General features: G+C 43.1%; 2 protein-coding genes across 2 annotated transcripts; both read left to right on the forward strand.

The window, feature by feature from the left end:
- The first annotated feature begins 304 nt into the window (after positions 1 to 304).
- On the forward strand, positions 305 to 9,152 carry katnal1 (katanin p60 subunit A-like 1). Its single transcript, XM_084544114.1, has 11 exons — positions 305 to 318; positions 751 to 924; positions 1,071 to 1,231; positions 2,074 to 2,242; positions 2,326 to 2,453; positions 2,549 to 2,654; positions 4,330 to 4,488; positions 4,612 to 4,738; positions 4,916 to 5,050; positions 5,197 to 5,323; positions 7,397 to 9,152. The coding sequence occupies exons 1-11, from the start codon at positions 313 to 315 to the stop codon at positions 7,593 to 7,595; spliced, it is 1,491 nt and encodes a 496-aa protein (XP_084400240.1). The 5' UTR covers positions 305 to 312; the 3' UTR covers positions 7,596 to 9,152.
- A 1,695-nt stretch (positions 9,153 to 10,847) lies between these two features.
- On the forward strand, positions 10,848 to 20,191 carry tspan7 (tetraspanin 7). Its single transcript, XM_084544228.1, has 7 exons — positions 10,848 to 11,266; positions 17,797 to 17,985; positions 18,307 to 18,381; positions 18,470 to 18,565; positions 19,337 to 19,492; positions 19,685 to 19,768; positions 19,912 to 20,191. The coding sequence occupies exons 1-7, from the start codon at positions 11,201 to 11,203 to the stop codon at positions 19,978 to 19,980; spliced, it is 735 nt and encodes a 244-aa protein (XP_084400354.1). The 5' UTR covers positions 10,848 to 11,200; the 3' UTR covers positions 19,981 to 20,191.
- Positions 20,192 to 20,704: the final 513 nt, after the last annotated feature.

Below are 20,704 nucleotides of genomic sequence, written 5' to 3' on the forward strand. Positions count from 1 at the left end.
TTAAAAGCTTGCGCCGACAACTATTTATATTAAGAAAAGCTAATAATGAATTCCCTTAGTTAGGTTAAAATATTCTACTGTGTCAATAAAACTTATTTAAAAGCAAGACGTTGTTGGAATAATCCGTTTTACCGACGGTGCTCGGTCGACGAGCTGCGTTGTTTTATTTACCATCTTGCCACTAGACCGTGAAAGCATCACAGTAACCGATCTGTCTGTATTCTTAACACGGCGTCTCTCTGCGGCCATGGTAACACTGTCCTCAATACCGGACCTCTGATTCAAAAAGAGCCTCACAAACAAACGCCTTTCATGCAGGTATGTGAATTATTTACAAATTTGGACATGTAGTTAAAATGTAGTTCGGGTTCTTGGTCGCTCGTCTTTGTCTATATGTGTGTTTTTAAGGCACGCTGCGTGGGGATTAAGTAGCGTTTGTTTACTGACACAAGATTCGTTTAGTTTTCTGTCTGTGGCCTAGCAGCCAAGCTAGCAAAGAGCTAACGTCGTTGAGACTGTAGATGAGAAATTAAGATAATCCGAGTGGTTTCGTGTAGCCGCAAGCAATCACGGCCCCGACATCAGAACTGGGTGTAGCAGTTTCATTTTAAGTTATCTCATATCCTGCACCATCACCATATTTGAAATGAGGATGGAAATGTGTTAGCCTTACATTAAAAGCTAGCAAACATTAGCCATATCGTTTCTTCAGTATGTTAATGCGTTACCTTCTTGTTGTTTTTCCTGTAGCTTTTATTCAGCATGAATTTGGCAGAGATATGTGACAACGCCAAGAAGGGCCGTGAGTATGCCTTGCTTGGGAACTATGACTCCTCCGTCGTTTACTACCAGGGCGTCATCCAGCAGATCCACAAGCACTGTCAGTCCCTCAGAGACCCTGCACTTAAGGTCAGGTGGCAACAGGTGAGTCCCCCCCACCCCTACCCCTACCCACACCACCACCAAACCACTGACAACTGTTGTTAGACCAGTTATCAAACAGGTACATTAATGGGACCAGATTTTTCAATGAGGGGCACCACCAAAGATGCTCTTCTGTTTGTGAGCAGGTCAGGCAGGAACTGATCGAGGAGTATGAGCAAGTCAAAGCCATCATGGGAACGCTCGAGAGCTTCAAGGCGGAGAAGCCGATTGACATCCTCGCCCCTCAGCAGGAGGAGAGACCTCAGGATCCAGCAGTGTGGCCCCCTCCCACGCCTGCAGAACACAGGTTTGTGCGAAGGATTTAAGTCTTTAGCCTCAGGGAGCCTAACTCCTGTATTTTATGTAAATAAACTGTTATTTACGTATTTCCTGTGAAAACAAAAAGCCTGGTCTGCTCTAACTGGTCAGCATCCGTGTCCTGAGCAGATACGACCCGAACATCTTCAAGTAAAGAGCCAAAGCCGGCAATGTTCGTGAATGAGAGATGAAGGGGGAGGGAGTGGCCTGATAAATTAAGGAAATGTTTTATTGGGTACAAGGTTGGTATACGCCCCTGAGTGCAGGATGAGTCATCAACATTTTAAAATAGCTTTCAACAAAATGACGAACTTTAAATACACAAGACAAATGATCCAAAACAAAACTGAACTCTCTGCCTGAAATATGATACCTGGTTGCTACTTCTTATTCTATTCATGTTGAATTAATGACCTGGAAACAAGATTATAACAGGTGTTTTGTCTTTAGGTGTGGATTTCATGTGCCTGCCCAAAGGCCAACTGTGATCCAGATTATTTGTTTAGCATATGTCGCAGTAATGACGTGTGGGATGAAGCAGGAAGTACTTTAAAGTACAAAGAGACATATTTTGCATAATCGGTCTCATCTCTGCCAACACAATGTGACTTTACATGTTTGTTGCCGTGAACACATCGAGCTTTATCTCCACAGAGAACTAGCAGGGCTGGTTTAAGATGAATGCCCATCTGTGGGAACGTTTAGCACGCTATGATATTACCGCTATTCCCCTAGCTATCTGAAAGTATCTTTGGTGTTTCTCTGTACAGGTGTGTTCTTCTATGCTCCATTTGTTTAACTTTGGTCCTGTCTGTGTGTGTGACTCTGTAGGAATCCGGTTCCAGTGAAGCGGCCCAACACTGGGGTGAAGCAGCAGAGGAGGGACTCGCCTGGCCTGCAGCATCGAGGGGCAGGGCCGGGAGGTCGCGGTCAGGCCAACCCTAAACCTGACCGGCCGGGATTCAGAGATGCACGAGGCGCAAAGGCCAAAGATGACAAAGTTAGTTGATTGATGGTTGAATGGACGGATGGGACAACTGTTTTTGGTTATATTAATGTTTTTTCTTTAATTTTATCCATTAGGGAAAGAAAGGGCCTGGTGATCCACAGGGGGATGTCGAACACAAGAAGTTTGATGGCACGGGACATGACAGCGACTTAGTGGACTCACTGGAAAGAGATATTGTGTCCCGTAATCCCAACGTACACTGGTATGGCAGCATACACTGATTCTTGCATACATGCATAATATATTTTCTTTGTGCCGCTGACTGATTTTATTTATTTTTTTCTTGGTGAACTCCAGGGATGATATTGCTGATCTGGAAGATGCTAAGAAGCTGCTGAGAGAAGCAGTGGTGCTGCCCATGTGGATGCCTGACTTCTTTAAGGGAATTCGTCGACCCTGGAAGGTACGGTCGCACAGATTCTCTGTGTACTAAAGCTGAATGTCTTTCCTTAGCTTGTTTTCTTAAAACTTGACAGAGAAGTTTTTGAATGTGCTTAGCTGATGGCCTTTGTCATGTTTTCTTGAAGAACACTGCTGCAACACCCCCACCATGAAGGTTTGAATGTTAAAGTCATATCTAACTGTTCCATTGTGACCAGAAAATCTTGCCACACTGCTGAAATGATGAGTGACGTTATAGTGCATCACTGGGTGACTGATTTGCAGTGCTCACAGTAATCTATTGTAGTAGCTGAACAGTCAATTATCACATGACATAAACATGGCTGCAGACTTAAAGTGTGATGCATGTTTTCTCCCCTCTCTTCCTCTGTTTCATGTCTAGAATTTCAGCTTTCCAAAAAGACAAAAAAAACAAATAAGTTTGTCCATTACGTACTGATTAAGTCAGAGTCTCTTCCCTCATGGTATAAACTTTTCAGCCAAAGCCAACAACTAAATAGTGCCTCTCAGCGTCTAAATGAGTATTGAATGAGCAGTCAGTGACTATTATTCAGTGTCCGCCTCTGTTGAGCGTCATCATGTGAGGTCTCTTCCCCTCGGGCCGGCCACATGAGGGTCAATACTTAATCGTTTTCCCTTACAGCAGGACAGTGCTTTTCATTTGTCTGTAATGTTCACGGGTAATTGCTCGCGCCCATTCATTCAGACAGCTTAAAGCGCAGTGAAATGAGTGGTTAATAAATTAGAAAAAAGGACATTTTAAATGTTCGGTTGCTTTATTTGCTGGGGATAAGTGTTTCGTTAGTGCCCATCTATAGTGCTATAGGTCTGTGCAGAGTGGTTTTCTCAGTCCCCCCCATGCAGGATTTCTGACATCCACTCCCAGGCACCCCTGCTGAGATTCTGATCAATATGTGATCAGTAGCTCACATCAGAAGTCTGTCTGATCCATCCCACATTTGACTTCTAGATTCTGAGTCTTTGGGGAATACAGTTTCATAAAAAATTCATCTCGATCCTTCCTTTTCTGGTTCCTGTAGTCTCCATAGCAACAGACACAAACCAGATACACAAACGCTAGAGTGGCAGTGATAAGGGCTGCACAAGAGATATAAAGAAAATACATATCCTCCGGCTCTTCTAATATTATTAGATAGATTTTTAATTTGTTCGGATCCGGACTGGCCGTTTCCTCCTATTTCCTATCCTGCTACATCCGTCCATTCATTTTTGTGATCCATCAGTTTTTCCAGGCGTCCCTTTTCTCAACATGGCATTCTAGTTCCTCATGGGGGATCCCAAGGTATTCCCTGACCAGGTGAAATAAGTAACCTCGAAAGTGAATCCTGGATATCCCCGAGGTCTCCTCCCATGTGAACTTGTCCAGTAGACCTCCAAGAGGAGTCAGCCAGGAGGCATTCTCAACTGGCCCCTTTCGACTTTCCTTCCTTGCTGCACAAGCTTCATATTTAACTTGGTTTCGATCTTCTCCTCTACAAGAACAAAAAGCCTTTAAGTTAATTTTTCCAAATGTTAGAGGAAACTCTTAAAGGAGGGTGAACATTAGGGCCACATGCTGATGTGATCGTGTCACTGATGACTGTTTGTAGAAGAGAATTCAGACTAGCACAGGAAATTGTGATATGCTAACAGTGTACATAACATTTTTATCTCAGGGTGTGTTAATGGTCGGACCTCCGGGGACTGGAAAGACCATGTTAGCCAAAGCCGTGGCCACAGAGTGCGGGACGACTTTCTTCAACGTGTCCTCCTCCACCCTCACCTCCAAATACAGGGGCGAGTCTGAAAAACTTGTTCGTCTCCTGTTTGAAATGGTAAGTGTATGTGCAGATGTGTATGTGGATATACAGTTAGGGGCCTTGGGCAAAACGCTGAAGCCTTGCATTGCAGCTTGTGTGAAATTATGAAGCACAATGTCAACCTTTGTTATTTCTTAGGCCCGATTTTATGCACCAACAACCATCTTCATAGACGAGATAGACTCCATCTGTAGCAGGAGAGGAACATCGGATGAACACGAAGCCAGCCGCAGGGTCAAGTCAGAACTTCTGATTCAGATGGATGGTTAGTGGGACAGGGAAGTGGGAAGGTGACAGTGCGGGACGTGGTAATAAAGTTATTTATGGGATTAAGAAAGAAAATTAACATGGTCTCAACAATCATAATCAAAAATAATCCTGTATCTAACACTGATGGTATAGTTATATGAGTTTTCTAGTTTAACTGTGGCTTTGTGAGCAGGTGTTGGAGGAGCCCTGGATAACGACGACCCCTCTAAGATGGTCATGGTTCTCGCTGCCACAAACTTCCCCTGGGACATAGACGAGGCGTTGCGACGCCGGCTGGAGAAGCGGATCTACATCGCACTGCCCACAGGTGACCTCCCCAGCCACAGGTTGACAGCACTAGACTGGCATTTGTGTTAACAGTGTTTTATTTACGCGTCCAATGCATCCAGTGTACTTGTGTTCAGATGTAATTTGTCGTTACTAACGGATGCTGTGACGTGTGTGTTTTCATAGCTGTGGGTCGTGCAGAGCTGCTAAAGATCAACCTGAGGGAGGTGGATGTGGCTGCTGACGTGGACTTGGACCTCATCGCTGAGAAGATTGAGGGCTACTCTGGAGCAGACATCACCAACGTCTGCAGGTCTGTACAAAAATGACTTTCATCCTCTTTATACTAGGGGTTGAACGACTTCCGATTTTTTTAAAGTCTACTGATATGTAGTGAAAGTCAAGTCGGCGTCGACTAGTCGATTACGTCACGCATAAAAACACAGTAGACTGTAATGCTTTGCAATAATGAAATCTATATTCTTGACTTGAATACATATTGTAGCGTCTCACACAAAGGAAGCTACTCAGGCTTTTCTGCAAGACAACTGAAGCTTGAACACGGGCTTTGACTTAAATATAAATATATCACCACATGTCACTATTGGTCCAGTATAAAGTAATACAGATGACAAACTCACGTCTGACTTGTTTAAAATGATTTCCACCATGCCTGATGAGGCTCAGAGATATGGAGACAGAAAACTGAAGACTAGAAGAAGAGAAGTGTCTCAGGTCTTCTAACTGGTTTGAAGTGAACTTTGGAGAGTAACAGGATACTGTATGTTTTTTTTTTTTTAACTTACCGTAACCGTCGCTATTTAGAGATTATCTTTCAAAAGGTGCTGCCAGACCGAGGGCTGCAACTGCACGTCAGCGTGATTGATGATGTCGTTATATTGATTCTCTTGCAAACCATATTGGAAAAGAAAATGTCTCCAAGATATTCGGATCCCTGTTGTCAGGACAGTGGGGATTCTTTACACAGAGACCTAATAAAACGCATGCTTTGTGAAAATGATTTGGCCTACCACAGTGGCAACTGCTGTGTGCCAGCACCCCGATAGAGAGGATCCAACGGCTTTCCAACCAGACAACAGCGTCGGTATTTTTGGACTGTTGTGAGTTTTGTCTGGTTCCTGGTTGGCGTTCAGTGCCTGGGAGTCATCGTTCTGTCCTTCAGACAAGAACTCAACAAATGCTCCCTACAGCAGATGGCTAGCACTGCAAAACTGTTTTCCAGTGCAAGTTTGTTTTTGCACTTATAGACCTTTAACAATGTAGATTTGCGGCCTTTAGTATTTAAATTTTCAGTTATAATTAGAGCAAACCATGGATATTCAACACTACATATCCTAATTAATGGCAGCATATTCTAAACATCTTTGCAAATTAGGTCTGTAGTGACTAAAGCTTAACGTTTGTGATTAATTAGTTGACAGTTTAAGTGGTTCCTTAATTCATAGATTACATGTTAAAATATTTTATAATTAAAAAATGTTTCCAAATTTTAATGGTGGGCGTTCTGCTTATTATTTAGCAGTGAGTTAACCGAAGGCAAACCAAACAATAATGATCGATCGCTTTTGTCGTAGAACTTAATTTTATCCTGTGCCGTTGCCATGGATACACAGCTTCAGGGGAAACTGCCCGTATCCTTACGCATTAAATGCAGTAACGCTGGTGCAGCATTCACATGTTGCTCACTTGCTGCTGGGTTTTATGAATTGTGTAGGAAAATACCACAGCCTGTATGTGTGACAGGTGAAGTGCGAGTTATTTAAATGCTGCAAAAATAACAAAGATCAGCTCTTTGTGTTTGTACATGTGGTCAAGGGACAGTAGTGTGAATCAACGCAGCAACACCGGCGACTGCAGATTATCTTTAACTCTGTACATAATCACATTAACTCATATAAATACGTGATTAGCTGAAGAGAAATTACACCGAGGATGATCATTTGATTCAAGGTCGTTTTCTCGTTCTTGGTTATGCTCGTATCTGCCTTCTCTCTCCATACACACTGTTGTTTTGTCTGCTTTGACTCACTCACACATAATAAGACACACATTAAGAGGTGGTCTTTAAAATACTTAAGTAGAACAAGTATTTACTGGAGCTATGCTGAGAATGGTAGTAATCTTTTGTTGTCATCTCAGCTCATCTCACTCACATTGTTTCATTGACCGTGGATGTGCGCATCACCCACATGTACACCTATACATACACAACCTGCAAGACTCATCACAGCCTTTTCTTTGCCCATTTTAACAGGAGTTGAACGCTTTAAATACTGAATTCAAAGCGGTATAAATCCAACATGAGTAACGGTCTTTTCTCTCCCGCGCCTCTCTCTCTGCTCTGGTGTCTTTCCACTCACATCAGGGACGCGTCCATGATGGCGATGCGTCGGCGGATCCAAGGCCTGAGCCCCGAGGAGATACGAGCTCTGTCCAAGGACGAGCTGCAGATGCCTGTGACCATGGAGGACTTCACCCTGACGCTCAAGAAGATCTCAAAGTCCGTCTCCGCCGCCGACCTGGAAAAGTACGAGGCCTGGATGGCCGAGTTCGGGTCAGTGTAGAGAACGGCGGTGATTAGACCCGAAGGGAGCAGAGCCTTGAAAGGAGGAGTGACGGCTTTGAAAATGTCGAAAGCCTTGAAGAGGTGAGAACTCTGGTATGTGAACCGGGCAGCACGTCAGGGATCGAGATTATACGGGGGCTCGAGTTCACATCAGAAGACTGGTGCCTTTGAGAGAGAAAACGATGAAAACTTTCAGACGCTGCACTCCCGTGCTTTCACACACTTTCCCCTCGCTGTTGCCGCGGTATAACTGTAAGCGTAGAGATGTCTTAGAGATGTCAATCATCCAGCTGCTGACTGACTTGAGAGACTTGAGGAAGACCGGGATGAACTTCCATTACACTTTTAATGTATAATGCAGCAAATAAAACACAGGTAGGGAATGTACTCTAGTTTTACGTACCGATTTGGCCTCATGCAAGAACATTTTTGTGTCATTAAACCATCCTTATTTTTTTCTGTGAAGAGTTTTTAAGAATTTGGTGAGTGCTAGTGAGACTTACACCGATCAGCCACAACATTAAAACCGCCGACAGGAGAAGTAAATACCATCGACCACTTAGTGACAATTCAGTGTTCTGCTGGGAAACTTTTGGACCTGGCATTCGTGCAGATGATACTTAGACATGTAGCACCCACCTAGACCAGACCAGACACCCCCACCCCATAGCAATGACACTCCTTGATGGCAGCAGCCAGGATGCAGCCTGACGCAGACACACACACAAAAACGGTTTAGGAACAACTCAAGGAAAAGAAAGGAAAAGAAAAAACATGAAAAACAGCACAAGGTGTTGACGTGCCCTCCAAATTCACTAGCCTCTTCCTGTGAGTACGTCCCTTTAGAGTAAAAATCGAATGTTCACACCTCAGACCTCCAAGTCATGCTCTAAGAAATAAGACCAGTACTTTTAAGTATTGCATGCAGCCGTAATAGTAGACCAAACACAATTCAGAAATCTTAGTACAGTTGCTAACAATGTGTCATCTGGACAGAGAGATTGGGAGGCTCATCTGGACAGAGACCATCTGTAAAGCTCATGCAAAAGCGGTCGCCCATGCCGATATGTGACCAAAAAAATAAAATACAGAAAATGTGGTCTTACCTGATGTAGCATGGTAATCCCAGATGGCGCTGAGATGGAAAACATGATTGGACTGCATATTCACTCAGATTAAGGCATCACAGTTTCGACATGAATTGTGCCAGGCGTCGGGACCGTCCGTGAATCTGCTCTTGCATGAGGCCCTTTGTCTTAAAGAACTCAGTTTTAAGCACTTTTAATGTATTTACTACTGACTGAACACACTTGAAACGAACTCTGTGTTTCGTAGTGACTGATTATGTGTCTCTGTTGTTTGTTGGTCTTGTTATGTGTTTTCAGTTTTACTTCTGTTGGGACAGAACAAATGTAGACAACCTCGAAGGACCACTCGAACCGTGGATGTTTTTGTTTTTTTTATTAAAGGGTGCGAATAATCCTCACCTAAAAACTTGTCTAGTTTATTTGAGTGATGATTTGAATATATTGATAAAACATAAGGTATTCCTGCTTTTACACTTTACGTTACGTTGAACTTTTAAGGTATCCTGCTTAGGGCAAATAATTAACCAAGAGAAGCTCTATATCTGTGACCGCTTATCCTGTCAAGGGTCGAAGAGGGCATGCAGGAGCCTATCCCAGCTGGCTTTGAGCGTGAGACGCCCTGAACAGGTTAGTGGTTCATTACAGGGCTAATTTACAGAGACGAAAAACGACCGTTCGCACTCACATCCACATTTATAATAACTAATTAACCTAAATATAAATAAGATGCATGGTTTTGGCCTGGGGGATGGAGGCCGGAGCTGGACGAAAACCAACACGGGTAGAGGAAGAACATGCAAACCAAACACAGAAAGACCCTAGACAGGTCAAGACCCAGAACCTTCTTGCTGCGGTAGCTGCCCCGTCAGCTTACCGGGGTAACACGGTGATATTTAGGGCATTTAACACTTAAAAATTTGTAATTTAACAGCTAAAAAAAAAACACAGCATTGTCACTTTTTCTTTAGTGTCCAAGTTCTTCCTAACAACGATGGATCTGTTGACATTTGAGCTGAGAATAAACTTTAAGGCATCATAATGTGCGCTACCAAGCCTGCGTGTCAACAAATGGATCTACATGGCATCTCAATGAAGACTGTAATAAAAGTGTGTTAAAAGCTCAGGAAAAGCTCACCCCGACATAAAATTATGCTACAGTATACTGAAGACACTGAATGACAGCTTTTTATCCAGCCATCTTACACATAGTTGGGTACAGAAACCTCACAGTGAACAGCGTGTCTTTGGAAGTCAAGAAAGGACTTTTTTTTAACAAAAGCATCTCCACACCTCACTGCTCTTCAGATTGCTGATTGAGAAGCCTGAGTGCAACAGATGTGCAGTTTAAAAGGGAAAAATGCAGATATGTTAGCATATATTTGGAAAATTGGTAGATCATCCTGTAGTATCCTCTTGACGACATACACAGTGGCCTCGTTTTGGATTGATATCCCTGTGTTTTTCAGTTTTTTTGTTTCTTGTGCAGCGCTCAGACGCAGATGAACAGGTGTGCATTTGAAATGTGTTTTCAAGCGTGTAGGACAACTGGACATACTGAGCTCTCTTGTCGCTTTGTTCTTCAATTCTTTAAATCTAGGGCAGATTTTACAGCAGGCTGATTCTTACAAAGCATCTACTAATTCTTCAGTAGTTGCATGGTACTGAAAGGCTGTCACCAAAAGACCTCATTTAGTTTCTTTCCAAAATTGAGATTTCTTGCAAACAAAACACACAAAGTGCAGATAAGTCATGATGTTTTGTTATAAATTAAACTACCCAGCAGTTTAAGCAAGCAGAGCTGGAGTGGATCGTGCACACAGTGATCTATCTATCAACAGGAGTCTGTTATAAACCTAATTTGATGTTATTCTTCCATCCCTTATAAGCCAGATTTCACTATCTTTCCCTTTTATACATTTCACTATTTGTGAGATAATATACATTTTCACAGTTTGCATTGCGATGGTGTCACTTTGGGCTTTGTGTGGTGACATTTCTAACCATTTTCTTAGTTTTTACAAACCAATCAGCAAGTCGGATAATCGAGGAAACAACTGATTTGTGATAATAACTAAAAAATTAAATAATCTTTGCAACATTTTTTATGCAAAAACAATTCATCAGCCCACCCCAACCACTTATAATTGATTCTTACACATTAATGCACCGTCACAGAACACGTTTGCCTGATTATTCTTTTTTTCTTCTTCTTCTTTAGCCTAGAAGTAAATTAAATTTAAATGCAGGACTTTTACTTGTAATCGATTATTTTTTTAACAATGTGGTACTAACAGACAGTTGCAGATAAGATTTAATTTTTTTTTTGCCATTACCATAACAATGTTTCATCATATCATTTGACGCTAAATAAAAACTACACGGATCATAATGCAACCTGCTGGCTGCTCTAGTGACGCCGTGCGGCTGCATCAGCGCAGGGCGCAACGCGACAGCTCGGTGGAGACGTTTCTGTTTTTTTCCGTTATCACCACAGCGGCTCTAACAGAGGTCCACAATGGAGACCAAACCGGTCATCACCTGCCTTAAAACCCTCCTCATCGTGTACTCCTTCGTGTTTTGGGTACGTAACCTTATATCCTTTTTCCTTTTTTCTTTAATTTTTAACCACCCTGCGGGGGACCCCGTTCAGTCCATCTGTGTGTGTGTGTGTTTTTGTTGTGCGTGATGAAGGGTTGGACGGTGCCAGCATCATCGACGGATTCATGCTGGTGTTTCAATAAAAAAAGATCGACAGATATGGATCAAGGCCACGGATTTTTAATCTTTCTGTGTGAATTACATCGTCTGTGTTATATAACCGAGGCTACGGTTACGCGTATTTTGGCAGCTGGGCGTCAGTGCGCATATCACACATATAGCATCACGGTTGTTGTCAGTAAGCGAGGTGGAGGATGTTAAGATCACCGCAATGATCTGGATCTAAGGGCCCATTCTGCTTAATGTGGCCCGTTTTCAGCCCTTTATTTTATCCTGGCCACATAAATGTACGTTTTAGGGTCGTTGCTATAGATTCTTAAAGGGACCCTGCACCCTTGGTAGCCATATAGCCCACAGCAACATATAGATACTAGCAGTGGTGGGATAAAGAGGTATTTTTACTTGAGTATTTTCATACCTCACCAAATCCCAAAAGGCAATGCTGCAATATGTATCCGAAAGATCAGATTAAAAACTGCCTGTTTACAACGCATGGTGCACTGTTGAAGAATGAAAATATGCAATAATTAGAAGTTGAATGAGCTGATTCTTGATGTTAATCCATGCAGGCATCAAATTTAGACATGCAATACGCTTTAAATGCAGAACTCTTGCATGTAATCAACTAGTTTTACTTTGTAGCGTGGCCACCGTTCTGATCTTATCAGCGGCTAAAGACATATTCACTGGAAACAACATAATGAAGTTAAGGTGGGAAAGTGAAAGCTATGTCAGAATGATTTTGTCATTATTATTATTAGCCGTCATTGCTGCAGGAACAGTTCTGTGGCATTTTAAACCTGTACAGATTAAAGAAGCAGAAGTAGCTTTAATTGTATAAGGAAGTACTTCCAATTTACTGCAGTGTAAGAGAAACACAAAGTCAGCAACTCCTTAAGCTGATGACACTATTGATCACTTCAAATACTTAAAATACTCAGCTCGACTGTTAAATGACTGTTGAAACGGGACTGTCCTGTTGTTTTGTCTTCCTTCTGAGGCGGCGCTTTGCGTTGGTGGTGTTGTGTTGCATCTAATCTATTTTTCTTGCCTATAAATTGATCAGTTGGTGAAGAAGGAGTTGGAACGTAGCGATGCATTTTTGAGCCGCTGATTTAACTTGTGTTTGGCGGTTTAACGTAACCGTATTGAAAGTGCTTTCATTTCACTGTAATGTAATAGACGAGCAAAAGCGGCGACTCCTCAAACTGAGGATCCAACTCTGAAATATTAAATGTGAAACAACTCTTAAGACTAGATTAAGACGCTATTTCTGTAGTTCTGTCTTCATTTTGATGCTCTGTTTTGTGTTGAATTTGTGACATACTTTCATTGTTCTCAATCTGGAAAGTGTTTCTATACCGAGCAGTTGATTATTTGATGAATAAAGAGGTAAAGAACAGCAACAAATGCAGAAATATGTTGCTTCAAAACATATCCAGTTTTCTATATTGTTAGACAAGAGAGTCCAGAGAATTATAGACAATTTATAGACAAGTAAATTGAGGAGTATTTGGCACAGCACATAATATGAAGTTGTTTTACATATTTAAGTGTGCATGCAACCACTCCTTGTGTTGAGCAACGTGCAAATACATTAGACACTCCCCACAGAATAACGCAAACCAACGCAGCACCACCAAAGCCTCATATTTTACCAGTGAGTCGAATCAATACCCCTGGAGAAAGCTGCAAAGTCCTCCCTCTGATTTGAATTAATACAAAACTGTTCACAATGCCAAGCAAGCGCTATAGAACAACACTTGAACGTTACGAGGCTAGATTCTGCCCAGCTCTTTGTGATAAGTGTCCTTGGGATTTGAATCAGCTGTCGCTCGAAGAATCGGTTCAGCTACTCGGACCAAATTATTTTGAGATTATCAGAGTGAAATAAAATCTCTGATTCCCCGTTTGGTTTTTCACGGGTCAGGATTTTCCTTTGTTTACCTTTTGAATACCGGCTGAGCCTGCAAATGCTACTGTGTGGCTGAATTTAATACAGTTTTATGATATTTCTTTTTATCATAACTGCATCTTATGGGCCTATTCCTGCCTGCTAGATTTCAGGGGAAAGACTATCTAATAAGAGCACATATGAGATCTGTCTATCCATAATGTGTTTAGGGCCTGAGGAGCACTTACTAAATTCGGCTTAAACTTAAATTACCTCTAACTTTGCGGAAGATAGTTGAGCTCAGCCCTTCGGTTAAGATCTGTAGTCGTGAAGGCTCGAAAAGAAGAGCTGAGCTGTGTGTCTTCCTGCAATGTAGACATGAACCAGTGTCACGGGTATGAACTTTTATATTTAGTCCGGATTGGGTGCTCTTTTAGCACTGCCTTGCATCTACAGCGTCAGGTTTCAGGCGTCCAAAGTGCAGAAGTGTCTCACAGCTCAGTGGGTCTCCTCAACCCCGGAGGGGCGAAGCTCGGAGAGGACGCTCCAGCTCGGGGGTTTGGAAAGTGTGAGAGCTGCCTCCATGTCAGGCCTCGGTTTCACTGTCAGCAGCTTGTCGTGGCAAATAATGTCTTGAGTGTGAATAGCTGTGTTGCCATACTTTACGGAGAGAGAGAGAGAGAGAGGGGACGGGGGAATGCAGAGCAGGTGGTGGAGTCTGTGTAGTGTTCTCGCCAGCATATTTTGTCATCGCACCTTCTGTTTCTTTATTAGGCAGAGGAGGGAGGAGGAGGAGGGAAGAGGAGGGAAGGGGAGGAAAGAGGGGGTGACCTGTTTTAAACTCTGTGCTGGAACCAGGGTGGCCGGGCGGGCATTGAATTTCAAACAAAACGTGCGGGGGTGGGCGGCGGTGAGAGGAGAGAAAGAGAGAGCGAGCGTCTGAAACTGTTTGGAATTCAGCAGCAGGCATCAAGTCTGTGATTCGCCCCTGTTCCTTGGACTTGATTTCCCAGCTGGCTTTAAAATTAACACTTTAGCAATGACGAGATATTTGTATGCGGCGGCAGCAGCTCTTTTTGGGGAATTGGAGCTGGGGAGTTGGAGCTGGGGGGGTTGGGAGGGGGGGATTGCATTTTATTTTTTAACGATGTAGGCCATAAACAGTGAGTACATCATCCAGAGGACTGTACTCTTGTGAAATGACAGTCTGCTCTGTCTGTTAGAGTCGTGCTTAATAGAAACAGTAGATATCATCACTGACAATTCCAATCATCAGCCTGCAGTCCTTCTCTTCGGCTGAGCAGAATGGATCGTACACATTAAGTTGCATTACATCAATTTCACCAGTACTTTCGTACGAGCGTAGCAACAGATTACACTTTACCTTGCAGCTGATACTGCTGGATCTTTTTGTTTGTTGAACCATCAGTGGTGACCAACCATCTCAACAAGTACCCTCACTTGAAGGATTTTAATTGTGGTTTAATCCAGTAATTTGTGTGTAAAAATGCCGGAAAATACAAGTCTGAAAGCATAAATGCGCTCTCCTCTTTATCGGCCAGTTGTCATCGATTTTCTTAATCAATGGTTGCAACTGCTTTATGGCACTATTGGATTTTAAAAAAATGATTTTTGCATCCATGAAGTGATGAAGTGCCATTACTTGTTGGGTATTTAATTTGAAGCATTAGCCATAGACTGCTTCCGTCCATAAACTTGCCACAATGCATTTTCTCGACGAAAATCTAACTGTATTAATGAATGATTAGCATGAGTTTATCTTTTTGCTGAATTTGCTAAATAGCATTTATAAGTAAATAACAATGCAAATAATATGTTTTGCATAATTTGTCTGTTTCACTGCAGAATATTTAATTAGTGTAGCTCTGATAGCCCTAATTTCTTGGCTAACGTTGCACTGATCAATACTGATATATAACGAAGGATGGGTCAAATTGCTACAGGAGTCGCTGGCCGTGACAAACCCTGCAAAGACTCTTGTGATTTCAGCATCTTTTAGCTCATTGTTTTGATTTTTATGAGCTGCTGCTGTGATGTTGCGGTTCAGTCTCACTGCTCTTCTTTGTCTCAGAATCTGCAAATCACCTGCCAGCGACCCATTTCTGCTTGCCACCAAATTGAAACCAGACAAGTGTAGTGGTTAAGCTAGAGACCAAAGCACCAAAAACGGAGCAAAAAAAAAAACAGAAAACGCTTAGAGCTATAAATAATGCCATTTGTGCTATTATGACGATGCCACATCAACTTCAAAGTGACAATATGTCCATGTGCAAAGAACATTTAATGAAACCGAGCACTCACTGTGCATGCTTAGATTTACTGTAACCACACCATCAGCAGTGTTATTTCTTACAGGCTTTAGGTGACAACACACACAAAAGTGTTAGGATTCATATTCTAATCAAGAATTAGTGAAAATATATCCCAGATATTTTTAACAAATAGGAGCAAAACAAAGAGAAAGATCCAGATAGACAATCGTAGATAAAAATCTGTGTGTGATCACTCTGCAAATACAATGTTTTTTATTGTCTCGGCATAAAACTGCCCACACTTTGTCAATAAATGCCCCTTTTCTCAAGTTTTATAGTTGGGAGAGGCTGCTTCTTTACGTGAATAATGTAAATACAAATAGATATATTACAATTATGTGGGGGAGGGGGGACAATTGCAGCACCGTGATAAGTTGGTACTTATTGATATTACTATATAATGATGGGTCAGTTACTTTACCCCATCTGCACTTTATACACTTTATTCACTTTATTCGTGCGGCCATGTTTACATCCTCCATAGTCGGTTTGGGAACATTTATGGCATCATTTTTGTATACACTGTGCATTGTTCTATTTTTTGTTTCCTTAAAAGTGTCTCGTTTTTGCACGACATGCTGCTCACACGTGTTTTAAATTGCCCCCCCCCCACCCCGGGGACAAAATAAAGTTTTCTGAATCCGAATTTGAAAGACGAAAGTAGTCGCCAGTGTCGACAAACCTCACAGAGACTCTAAGTCTCTTGTTATTTTAGCGTCTTTTAGCTCATTGTTTTGATTTTATGGTCTGCAGCTCTTATGTTGTGGTTCAGTCTCACTGCTCTCATCGACGTTGTCTCGAAATCTGTCCATCTATTCAATTAAATTAAATATAAAATTATATAAAATTTAGGAAACCTTTAAAGCAAAAAATCCGGTTGACTCTTAAACGGAAATATAAACGTGTAGTAGCTACAATAGATGCATTAAACTGAATGAGTGTTAAGGCGTTGTTTGGTCTGACTAACAACTGCCCTTTATCTTCATAAACCCAATAGATTAATCATTAATAAAACGTTATTGCCTTGAACCTGTAATTTCAAGACACGGCTCATCATGAACTGCGTTTCCTCTTTCTGTGCGCCACAGCTGAAACTCGCTGCGCGCCATAACGTTGATATGAAAATCCAGAGTTTTGCATGAGCGACTGTAAGCAATAAAGGACGCACACAGACGCGCACACACTGAAAAATACAGGTTAAAAAGGCACCTTCCAGCTTTGTTCAAGAACTGCATACACATACTTCAGAACAATGCGGCAGGCAAATGACAGACAGGCCTGAGGCTGGTGATTTGTCACGGTGCAAAACCTTTGTCCAGTCATTATGTGCACACCCTGGCAACAGGGCAAAGTGTAATATGTGGTTAACACTGTCATTAACCTGTGGAGAGTATTTATGAGTTACAGGAACGTGGCGGCCTCGGTTTATTCAAAGACATGTTTATGCTCTTGTTAATGCTTTCGCTCTCGTTTCTGCTTAATGTGACTGCCTGCTGATAGCTGAGTGCATCCCTCTCGTCAGTTTTAGAGGAGCACGGGGACATTTTGCACAGACGGCTCCCTCTTTACTCAGAGGGCCTGGCAGCGCCACTGCCAACGGCCTCCTCTTGGAAGGAAGGTTAGGATGATGAGTTGGCCCTGGCTGGAGTCAGATCATCAGCAGCCGTTCCCCACCCCGCTCTCTTTCCGCTGCCAGAAAGACATACCCAGCTGAGACACACGGCGCTTCAGCTGCCTCGTACAAGACGCTCTTTTATCCGTAGCCTTCATTTGAAATGCTAAGAGAGGCGCAACAGGAGGAAGCGTCTCGCCTCGGATCAAAGAGCTGCTTTGATTTGTCCTCTTTCCTTTTCTCTCGTTCTCTCTCTCTCTCTCGCGCGCGCGTGTGTGTGTGTGAGCGTGACCATATTCATAAAGCAGGTGATCGTCATCCCGTACTCTAGATAAATTTGTGTCTTCTGTCTCCCGTCTCCTCCTCCTTACTCTAATTGCTCTCCTTTCTTGTTCCACCTTGATCCAGTTTCTCCTCCTCCCCCCTCGCCACGCTGCTAAAACACAACAATTGTATTATCGCAGAGGTGCGGAGATAAAGGCCCGTTCTCTGCTTTCATTCTGTTCCTTTTCTCTTTCTCTGCCGCATCCTTCTCTCCAACCCCCACCCTTTAGATAACAGGAGCCATCCTGCTGGCAGTGGGAGTATGGGGGAAGTTGATGCTGGGCCCGTACATCTCTCTGATAGCAGACAACTCCACCAACGCCCCGTACGTCCTCATTGGCACCGGGACCGTCATCATTGTTTTTGGCCTGTTCGGATGCTTCGCCACCTGCAGAGGAAGCCCATGGATGCTGAAGCTGGTGAGAGGAGGCTGCGGGAGGAAGGGTGGGGTGTTATGTTTCAGGGAGAGAGAACAGCGCTGTGGATGCTCATTAATTAGCCTCCGGTCACATGGTATAAGGAATAATGGATGACCTCTATCCTTTGGAGAGGGATGAGATATCCAGTAGAAGCTCTAGGGCACTTTGCTCAGTTAATGGTGGTCAAGTGAGCGTTTGAGTATGTGTGTGCGTGTGTGTGTGTGATAGTGTGGCCGATGATAAGTAAATGATATTAATCTGAAGCAGAGGGTTTTCATGCAAACTATGCAAATCTCCCTCTTCCGTCTCCTCTCCCTGTAGTATGCCATGTTTCTGTCCCTCGTCTTCCTCGCCGAGTTAGTGGCAGGGATCTCTGGATTTGTGTTTCGCCATGAGGTCAGTAAACAGATCCCGCCGTTTCTAAGAGTTTCTGACAGTAAAGCCAACGTGCAGGATTAACGTGCGTGTGTTTGGTTTGCTCCAGATAAAGGGAAACTTCCGCAGAACATACACCGACGCCGTCCTGAACTACAACGCCGAGGACGAGGCGAGCCGCGCCGTTGATAACTTGCAGCACAGGGTAAGCCTCCGACACAACGTGGAGTTCAATCAACAGAAGTTCAGTTGACAGTAATGCTCATTTGATGAAGGAAAAGTTTTGAGGGGGGGGGGGGGGGGGGATTATGAGCCATTAGCTGTAAACGAATAATCTGGCGAAGAACAATTTTGAAGATCTGGATGGATGTGATCTAACTTCTAACGAGCTGTGGATGCAGTTGGTCACATCGATTTCATGCTGGAACGACAGCCGACAGCAGCAGAGAAAGTTTGCTAAATGATTTGCTAACAGACAAGTTATAGCGAAGGCTCAAACGTGGAACGAAAGATACAGAAGCAGAGGATCTGCAGTAAATAAATAGCATTAGATAGTCATTTCTGATTGAACAGCTGATAAATACGTCAGCAGAAAAACACTGAATGTTTAACATGTTCAACAAAAAAAGATTAAAACCACCAACAAATAAATAAAGCCACTGTCTGTGTAGCCAAACTCTGAAACAGTGGCTTACTCCATAGACCTACATTCCCATATCTGAATGCTGTTCTTAATGCTGCTGGATCCTGAGGCAGGAACAAAATACTACCGTCCCCATATGTTCCTGGAAACTACTGACCTTTTTTTTTTTTTTTTGCAAATGAAACTCTGCAAATGTGACTCATCTTTTATGCTTTGCATCATCCGTAGCGGTGGGTTGGCTCGGGTCTAACGAGGCAGAAGGCGCTGACACAAAAATGCATCCATGCATTCAGATCTGCTCTCAGTTCTGTCTCGTTTTCTGTCCGTCTTTAGCTGCGCTGCTGTGGGGTTTACAACTACACCAGTTGGTTTGCCAGCGTGTATTACCCCTCCAACGGCATTCCCGCCAGCTGCTGCTTTAACTCCTCCGACTGCAACCCAGAAGACCTTCGCAATGCAACTCTAGCCCCGAGCAAGGTCTACCACCAGGTCGGTGTTTCGTTCTCCCTTCCTGATTCTCACCTGTCTCAGAGACTCTAGTTGCATCTGACATGTCCTGCCTTCTCCGTACACTAACAACTGCCTCAGATACTCTCCCAGATACCACCCATCTTGCCCCTAATATGCACATATAACATGTCCCTGAACCCTCTGCGGACTAACCTGCCCCCTCTGTTTCAGGGCTGCTTTGAGCTGGTGACTTCTTTCATGGAAACCAACATGGCCATCATCGCTGGAGTGACGTTTGGGATTGCCTTCTCACAAGTAAGGGTTGACGCATTTGCAGCATTTTACTGCATGAATAAACCATGAACACACTGACGTACGGAGGCATAATCACTGAAATCAAGCAAGAAAAAAGCAAAAAAGAAGCACAGTTTAAATTCAATTTTCTGTCTTTCTTTCAGCTGATTGGCATGTTGCTGGCCTGCTGTCTGTCCAGGATCATCACAGCCAATCAGTATGAAATGGTCTAGCTGATGTGACGTGGCAGGTGAGGAGCGCTTAAATCTAATTTAGCTACAGGTTGTTGTTGTTTTTTAATTTCATTCTCACACCCTAAACTTTGTCTTTTCAGGGAGATGAAGAGAAGAAGAGACAAAGACACACGACCAGAGTAAATTCCCCAAACGCTATCACGACACCTGAATCGGAATTTACCTCCCTCCGTCTCTCTGCCTGTTGATCTTAATGTAATATCTAAATGTATCTTATTGTAAAGCACCATTCCTTGACTCGCCGCAGATGCATCAAAGCTTTCTATACCACACATCTCCACTGCCGCTTGATGTAGAAGTTGCTCATTAGCACACACCTTGGATCAGTGCAGCCTGCAGCGAGCAGGTGGACCGGAGCCGACGGCCGCGTTGGTCTCAGATAGGTGAAAACTTGGCTTCTTTGTTGGTTGCAGCATGCTCCGCCGACCGTCGCCAGAAGACCTCTGCACTTCTTTGTACAGAACAACATCACTAAAGCTTGAAAGTAATACTTTAATCGATAGGTTTAGTTTTGCATTTGACTTTGCTATCGCGCATCGCTGTATATTCTTATGGTCGTGGCATTTTGTGAAATGAACATGCGTGCTAAAGAGGATAATTGAAATGCACAGGAAAAATAAGGAAACAGACGAAAGAAAAGGGAGATTTGTCGCAGAGTATTTTTTGCAGTTTTTATTTCATTTAAGGTACAAACTTCGACATC

This window comes from Chelon labrosus (genome assembly GCF_963514085.1).
Source record: "Chelon labrosus genome assembly, chromosome: 5".
Taxonomy (NCBI): domain Eukaryota; kingdom Metazoa; phylum Chordata; class Actinopteri; order Mugiliformes; family Mugilidae; genus Chelon; species Chelon labrosus.